This window comes from Triticum dicoccoides, chromosome 4B, assembly GCF_002162155.2.
Source record: "Triticum dicoccoides isolate Atlit2015 ecotype Zavitan chromosome 4B, WEW_v2.0, whole genome shotgun sequence".
NCBI lineage: Eukaryota > Viridiplantae > Streptophyta > Magnoliopsida > Poales > Poaceae > Triticum > Triticum dicoccoides.
In genome coordinates, this window is record NC_041387.1 from 673,655,712 (window position 1) to 673,664,253 (window position 8,542).

The following is an 8,542-nucleotide window of genomic DNA, read 5'->3' on the forward strand; positions in this document are numbered from 1 at the left end:
ATCTGTGTAACCGCGATGGTCGGCTCTAATACCAACTTGTAACTCCCCGGATACACCTGCCGGTGGTCGTTACTCCTGGCGGGATCTAGACTGGCGGGATCTGTGAGTTCGTTGAGAAGTAGTGACCAATTTCCTCCGGATGATGCTTCATTTTGCTCTTCTGTGTGCTAAGTTTTTGGTTTGCACCTCCAGTAGCCCTTTTGCTTTGAATAAGCTAGGCATAATGTAAATATTTGACCTACCTTGGGTTTACCTTGCCACATCCGGGACTTATAATGCAAAGTTGGTCGATCGATCCGTTGATAATGCCTTCCTTTCATCTAAACAAATCTTGGGTTTGGGGTTGAAAATATTTTTTGACGAGTTAGATCGTGTTGATTTTACTCAGTACAACTTATTGAAATGCAGAGAAGGTGCTTAGAATTAGCAATGAGTTCAGATTAACAAACATTGTGAATACTTTTTATGACTATTAAATAATAAACGACGTATATTCCATTAAGCTCATCATAGCTGAAGATACAAAGTTTTTCTAGATAATGTCCTGAAGATACATACCCTGCATATTGGGTGATACAGAGCATCCTATGTTGTGATGCAACACCACAGTACAGTCATATAATGGTCTGTACTCTGTAGTATATAGTCTCTACTACCCTTGAGAACTTTCCGGCCTAAACCTTCTTCCACCCGACCCACCTTCCCTTTGACAGCTGAAATATGTGGCAGCGGCAATGTTAAGGTGGTACTGGCGTGCGAAGTTCCTGGAGCTGAAATTCTGCCGCATGTCCGGTGCAAAAACCGTCCCCCTTCCTAGTTGCTGGAACAGCACAAATACCATCCGGTGGATGCCGGACCTTGGCTCTGGTCTTTCATAAACTACAAGCTCTTGGCCTGCAAGAGCACCAAGGCATTAATTAGTGATTAACCACTTCAGAATTTAAAGAGCAATTCTTTTTCTTTTGCGGGAAATTTAAAGAGCAATTCAACTGGGTGGAGACATCTAGTCACGTATCTTTATTGTCGAATTATGATAATTCTTTGCGCAAGTTTGGTTTTGTGCATGTGAAAAAATAAATCGAGTATAAATGATACCCTCTCAGTCCCACAATATAAGATCGTTTTTCAAGCTAGATAGGAAAAAATGTTAATGAAGTATACCACTATTTTAGGATCCCTGTATTTTAGCTGTACAATGGACTTGTCTTAAAGATTTCCAAAATCTTTAAAACAAATGCATGTCATTTTATGCGTTGTTAGTTATTATTTTTCTAGTATTATGATATCCAATTGTTAATGATGAGCCAACTTTGAAATAACTTTTGCCTGATTTAAGTGATAGCCCTATCTGTTAATTCTATGGTAGGCAACAGGTTTGAGGCAAAGTTTTTGTTTTTTTGTTTTTGGGAATGTGAGGCAAAGAACTTAACAAGTGATAGTTTCCACACCCAAAATTCAAAAAAAAAAAGTTTCCACGCCCACAAGTTCAGTTAAACCCGCAAAATCAAATGGCACAAACTGTTATGCATAACATCATACCAAAGCCGACACCAGTTGTTCCAGGGATGTCTGCTACCATCCTACATAGGAGTGGAGATATATCATAATGAGATAAAATTAAATAGGAAACACATATAAAAATTAAAAAATGTGGGGCAGAAAACAAATGGGTAGGGAGTCATATTGACGAGAATAAAAACATGTCGCGTTTAGTTTACCAGTGCAAGTACTCCCTTAGTGATGGGTGACTTGGGCTTGGGGCATCTGGATCCACTAACATCTTTCCAAGTGAAAGAGAAATTCAACCAAGTTAACATATAACTACGATGTTTGAGTATGCTAAGAGTAAATTATTCACCTGCGAGACCTTTTGTTTCTATGAAATTCTTCACAGTAATAATAATAAACCATGTGAAAGAGTTAGATAGCCGTAGAATGGGTGTATACTGCCAACTACTACAGTTAGAAGTTTACCAGGGTGTAGAGAACTCTCATATCATTGCCACCAATATCAACTCGCGGCTTGCTTACAACTGCAGATGGTTTTAGCTCAGCACCTGGCCGAACTAGCCTATTGTTGTAGCCTATTGTGAGTGGAACGGTGGATGTAAATGGATCCAACACATCATGTATAACACGAGCCGCAACCAAGGGATCCAGTGCCGACATATAGTGGACCCTTCTCTGTTATTCTGTTAACCTACCTCTCTATGACCCTGAGGAAATTGTGTCTGTGCATGAACTAGTTTTATGGTGCGCGATGAGGATTGTCTTATTCACCTTTATAAAGTTTTGATACTGGTGTCATGCCATGCGTCACCCGTATATAAACGACATCCTTGATATTTGTCGATTAGATCCCAAGCTTCATGGAGTAGTCAGGCTCTCAGGCTGTTGATATTTCGACGTTCATGCTTAAGCCATCCGATTATCAGGGTGTACTGGAACAAGCCTGCAAACTGTGGGCCGGTAATCGTTAGCTCAACTAGCTGTTCCTTTGGACACAATCTGTTTGGAAAACAATAAGTGCCATATTTCTGAACCTAATGACGTAGTGGTACTGGACATATATGCGTGTATCTAACATGTTTGAGTTCTCACTAACTGCATATTTCTAGTGATGTTAAGTATTCTTTTTTCTTGTAATTTCCAGTACATCTGCTGATATTGCTGGCATTTAATGCATTTGCATAGTGTTAACAGATTTTACCCCATCCGAAAACTCATCTTCCTTAGATGATAGGGTTATTATTTTATTCAAATTCAGGGATTGCAGGAATGGACTAGTAGGAATAGGAAGCATATGATTGCATCCACTTAATTGCCCTCGGCAGGAGCCTGGCCACATGAACATCGTTTCATAAGGTGAATTGCTTTAAATGGGTTTGCCAAGTTGCAGCGATGCTCTATGTTGGAATGGAACAGGGATCACTCTTCCGTTACCACCAAAAAAGTGAGTTAGGTTATGTGCAAATTTAAGCAAAGACTAACTTGATCTGTCTCTTCACTGTATTACTTCTTGTTGAACAGTAAGTATGAGCTCAATATGCAAGTTGTATTCATCTCTCACAGGAGTACAAAGATATATAGCAGTACATCAGGGAGAGAGAATACACACGCACACGCTAGCTAAGCTAACCATCGATCCTAATCTCGTGGAGAGTTAGCAGCGGATAATACCGGCGGCACTGCATGCATGGTGCATGCAGAGGCGGTGGCGCCCGTGCCGCAAGACTAGCGACGCTCCTGTCGCAAGACCAGCTCAAGTCGGTAATCATCAGTCTAACAGCCCCCCGCAGTTTCATCGTGGGCTTGCCAAACATAGAGACTGGTCCGGAACTGCGCGAATGTAGCAGTGGGAAGACCCTTGGTGAAGATATCCGCGTACTGAGATGATGTAGGGAACTGTTCAACATGGTATCAGAGCTCAATATGCAAATTGTATTCATCTCTCACAGGAGTACAAAGATATATAGCGGTACATCAGGGAGAGAGAATACACACGCACACGCTAGCTAAGCTAACCATCGATCCTAATCTCGTGGAGAGTTAGCAGCGGATAATACCGGCGGCACTGCATGCATGGCGCATGCAGAGGCGGTGGCGCCCGTGGCGCAAGACTAGCGACGCTCCTGTCGCAAGACCAGCTCAAGCCGGTAATCATCAGTCTAACACTTCTAAGTATTATTTAACATATTGTATAAGTGTATAACATATTACAACGATGTTTGCTCCTGCGTTGTTGGCTTGGTTTTAAACAAAGCAGCAGGCTATCATGTGTTTTAGTAAATTTTTGGGCAGTGCTCTATAAGAGCCTATCCATGCACAAAGATGCAAGTTTGGGCTGATTGGGCTAACCTAACAACCCATCCAGTTATTTCTTATATGTTCAGAAAGTAGATTAAGTAAGAGTAAACCCCTAATTATTAGATAAGAAAAATATTAATCCATGTCCAAATGCACCACTTTGTGAGTTTGCACACTTGAACATATTCTGATTTGGATACATAGTTACATACACATAAAATTGAGTAAAATTATGTTTTATTACAGTAGAAAGACAAAAAATGAGAACATATGTCTTTGTTATAGAACTCAATATTTCCTTTTTGGGTATAATACACATATGATTGCTCTCTTCATGCACTTTTGAATATGCCCTTAAATGAACACTTAATTAGTTCACCTGCAAAAAAAAAGAACACTTAATTAGTTCTACACTTCATAGTTCTATGGGTTCTGTAAAAACTTTTCGAAACCCACGAGTGCACGAAGTCGCAAAGGGGTTCATATCAACATATGTCCACACAATCTGCTTTGGTGGGTCATTCCACTTGCATCTCTAGTAGCAATACGTGGCTTAAGTACATTGTCCAAACTACCTACGGATATTATTGATATGGCATATATGTAGGTTAAAGTTTTACAGCTGTAGATTCGAAAGTTGGCTGCGACTTTGCACACTCAATGATAAGTATTCTATCTACCGCTTTGCGATAGCAAAGTAGAATCCATTTGTTCCTTCTTCACATGGGGGTAAAATATGAATATATACCTTAGAAGGCTTTACTCGAGGCTGTCCTCAATGTCACCTGTTTTGAGATATCAAAAAACGGTTATCTTTTTAAGTGTCATCTCTAGTACTCCCTCCGATCCAAATTACTTGTCACTGAAATAGATGTATCTAGATGTACTTCAGTGCTAGATACATCCGTTTGAGCAACAAGTAATATGGATCGGAGGGAGTACTTATGTTCATATGCTACCTCTTTCACAGCAAACACCCTGTCAGGCTGTCACTAAATGAATGTTAGCAAAAAGTCTACAGAACTAGAAGCCCAATAGACAAAATGCCATTTGACTTGTGTACATGCCCTTCTGGGTTGTAGTGGTTCTGTACAGGCAAAATATCTGTTCTGTTTTTACGGAAAACAATGATTTCTGCTAATGCGTATACTTTTCCAAAACAAGTTTAGTACATGGAAGAAAAGGGAGCTGTAAGTTCTCCTTGTGAGTTTTATAATTTTCAAAATAAGTGAAGTTGGTTGTGTGTAATTTCTTCAGATGGGGATATAATTTCTCCTACTAAAGGAAACTAATGAGTTGGTGGAATACTGCACCCCAGGCAGGAAGGTGGAAATAATTCTTCCTCTTCACTGTATGAACAAGTAGATTGAGTTCTTCCTTGAATTTCTTCATACACATGTAGACGCTGGCTGAATCCCTTGAAATATGAAGTCATTCCTGGCCGTTCATATGACCCAAGTGATCAGAATGAATATTTCCAGGAAGAAAGGAACTGCTGCAAATCTTTATCAATGATGCTCTGCAAAGTATCTGGTTTGATTATCAGATGTCCCATCAGCCAAAGAAGCCATCCTCCTTACATATCCTCGGCAACTCGAACATGAAATGAGAAGCATCTCTCTTTTCCAGAAAGCAGAAGCATCTCTTTTTCCAGAAGGCATAATACTAGCTAGATAGGAGAACAATCTAAATCTCCCATCCATGTATCGTTTTGCATCAATCTATCTTTAAAGGAAGGGGAATATTCACCTTTTGCATCCTAACCTTGGCCTTGCTTGTTTAGGAAATAGGAAAGGAAAAGGAAAGAATACTGCGACCATCACAAATTACACAAGTTTTCTCATTTTAAAATAAATAAAATTACTTACCTCAATTGTTTGTGACCAGCCGGATCTAAATTAGTTGAGTTAATTGCACAAAACCACCAATTTGGGGCTTCGTTTGCGGAAAAATATCAAGTCACTATTTTTTTTTGCAAAAATCACCGCGCGTTCAGTAATCTTTTTATAGAAAGCACTAATCAAGTGATTTCGCTCATTTAATCACTTTCTGACAAGTGGAGCCAGAATGTCAGGAGCTGACCCCTTAGATCTAAAAAATAAAAGCAATCAAGCCCCTCCCCCTCCCCCTGCGGACAACAGCTCCTTCCTCAGGCGTAGCAACGGGTGGGCACACCAGCTAGCGCGCCACGCGACGGTGCCGGAGATGTCCCCGCACGTGCTGGCCACCTCCGCTACCACGAGGGCCAGTAGCGCACTATCGTCGTCGGCCACGAGCCTCCACACGCCCTCGAGCCGCGCCACCTGGTCCTCCTCTAGCACGCGCCACAACGTGGATTTAGGCAAACGGCGGCAGGGTTGATCGGCGCCGCGGTCATGGCCGTCCTCTTCCACTCTGCTCCGTCAGCCCCCGCATCCTGCCTCACTGGCATCCCGCAACGTCCGGATGCCCGCACACGGTAGCGAGGTGCAGCGTCGTGCCTCGAGGTGCCACGTCGCCCACGTAGGTGCCTCTGTCCAACAGCAGCAACCGCGGCGCAACGCCGGCGCCGCTTCTGCAAATTTGTCGCCCCCGCTCCTCCTCTTGTGCCTGCAGCCTGCTCCTCATCTGGCGCCGTCTAGGAGTCGATGTGGTCGGGCTGGCCCGACCACCCCAACAGAGACACCCACCACTTGCCCGTTCCCGTCCGCATCGCCGGCCGCGGCGGCACATAAGCATGGCTGGCTCCTCGGCGCCCTGGGACGGATGGACAACGTAGCAGCGGTTTCTGGCGCGGCTGCCATTAGCGGGGGGAGGGGGAGGGGCTTGATTGCTTTTGTTTTTCTAGATCTAAGGGGGTGTATGTAAATGTTTTGCCAAGCCAGCTCTTGACAATCCGGCCCTACATGTCAGAAAGTGATTAAACGAGCTAAATCACTCGATCAATACTTTTTGCAGAAAGATTACTGAATGCACGGTGATTTTTTGCAAAAAATAGCGACATGATAGTTTTCCGCAAAGGAAACCCAAAATGTGGTGGTTTTGTGCAAGTAACTCAAATTAGTTAGGTTGTCTATAATGTTTGAAAACATTTATGTATTTTTACAGAGAGTTTTAGGCATTCAATCTTTGAAGAGAGAAAATCATATGCGCACGTACGTGTTGATTGTTGTTCCCAATCCATGTGCCCCGCGTGGGGGCCCTGCGAATAAAGGCGCCACCGATGATCCATCGTCTAGCAAGTCCCCGTCCCCTTATCGATCCTAATTCTCTCTCTGGATATGACGACGTGGAGCTGCCGCTGCTACTCGCTGGATATATGGCCAGTCTGCTGACGGCGACGGATCAGCATTCTTGTGTCCGCATTGCAAACAGTATGTATCAAATTTCTGATCCAAATTCAATCTACGCACGGAGAAACAAAATGTGCAATTATTCCACACATGAATAGTATCCGAATTTAGTCCTTTTGTTGCACTATTTGTAGCTGGATTTGTCTTTTCTTTTGTTGTGTTGTGCGTAGATTGAATTCTGCGTTGAATTTTTGTGATATTATAAACACATACTCCCTCCGTCCGGAAATACTTGTCATCAAAATGGATAAAAGGGGATGTATCTAGATGTATTTTAGTTCTAGATAAATCTCTTTTTATCCATTTTGATGACAAGTATTTTCGGACGGAGGGAGTACCTTTTGTGATGATATACAAGCCATGCCAGGCGGATGGAGAAAAAAAAGTCCATTTTTACATTGTGTGCAAGTTGAAGCAAAGATCTAAGGTAGTTTGTCTAGACTAGTTTGACCTTTGTCTCTTCACCATGTTACTGCTAATACTTAACATGTAGTATAACATATTACAACAATATGTTGCTCCGGCCTTGTCTTAATTTTAAACAAGTTAGCGTAGTTTTAGTATTATTATGGCTATGATGTGTTTTAGTAAAAAAAAATTGGCCAGTTTTCTATAATAGCCTCCATGCACAAATATGGAAATTTGGGCTGGACAACCCAACAACCCATCCAGTCATTCCTATGTGCATAATGTAGACTGGAAGTTAAGTAAGAGTAAACGATTGCGTCAGACTGCATCAGATTGTCTATGGTCGTAAACAACACCCACTGAAAATCAAAGAGGTCCTTATAGTTCGACGGGTTTTGTCAGATTTTTTTTGAAACAATGAGTGGGCGAAGTTGGAGTCTTTCAGGGGGTTCATATGAACATATTTTCACATAATCTGCTATAGTGGGTCAGTCCACTCCATCTCTATCCAAAGGTGGCTTCAGTGCAATGCCCAAATTTCCTACGGATATTATTTATATGACATATGAAGGTTAAAGTTTTACAGCTGTAGACTCAAAAGTTGGCTGACATTGTTCACTCAATGATAAGTATTCCATTTACCGCTCTGTGATAGCAAAGTAGAATCAATTTGTTCCTTCTTCACGTGGGGGTGAAATATGAATATATACCTTAGAAGGCTTTCCATGAGGTTATCCCCAAACGCATTGTACATCCTTATCCTCCAACATTGCTTTGAGATTTGTGTTAGCCAACTAACTTACTACATGAAAGTTCGTCTAGAACTACACTTTCCTAGCACAAATATGAAAAATAAGAGCTTTTTTTAGTAGAAACAATATTATTTGAAGTACTTATGCTTTTTTTAGAGAAAAAGGGCTTTTGGCCCCGGCCCCACTTTGTATTACCAAAATGAAACCCCAGTATTCAGACATCCTGTTACAAGCACGCGGGGG

The 8,542-nt window shown here is 41.9% G+C and overlaps 1 protein-coding gene across 1 annotated transcript; it reads right to left on the reverse strand.

Moving 5' to 3' along the window:
- Positions 1–477: 477 nt before the first annotated feature.
- Positions 478–2,198, reverse strand: LOC119294302 (protein RICE FLOWERING LOCUS T 1-like). The gene is made up of 4 exons (XM_037572513.1): positions 1,975–2,198; positions 1,719–1,780; positions 1,540–1,580; positions 478–894 (listed from the first exon to the last, which is right to left on the reverse strand). Exons 1-4 carry the CDS (start codon positions 2,167–2,169, stop codon positions 653–655), a joined length of 540 nt encoding a protein of 179 aa, XP_037428410.1. The 5' UTR covers positions 2,170–2,198; the 3' UTR covers positions 478–652.
- Between the last annotated feature and the right edge of the window lie 6,344 nt (positions 2,199–8,542).

Bases quoted from the DNA above. Each gene is read 5' to 3' on its own strand.
- LOC119294302 (XM_037572513.1), bottom strand. From the start codon at position 2,169: ATGTCGGCACTGGATCCCTTGGTTGCGGCTCGTGTTATACATGATGTG. The intron at 1,781-1,974 runs GTAAACTTCTAA...TCACTTGGAAAG, and splicing joins TGAGAGTTCTCTACACCCTG to ATGTTAGTGGATCCAGATGC. The intron at 895-1,539 runs GTATGATGTTAT...GTGCTCTTGCAG, and splicing joins AACAACTGGTGTCGGCTTTG to GCCAAGAGCTTGTAGTTTAT.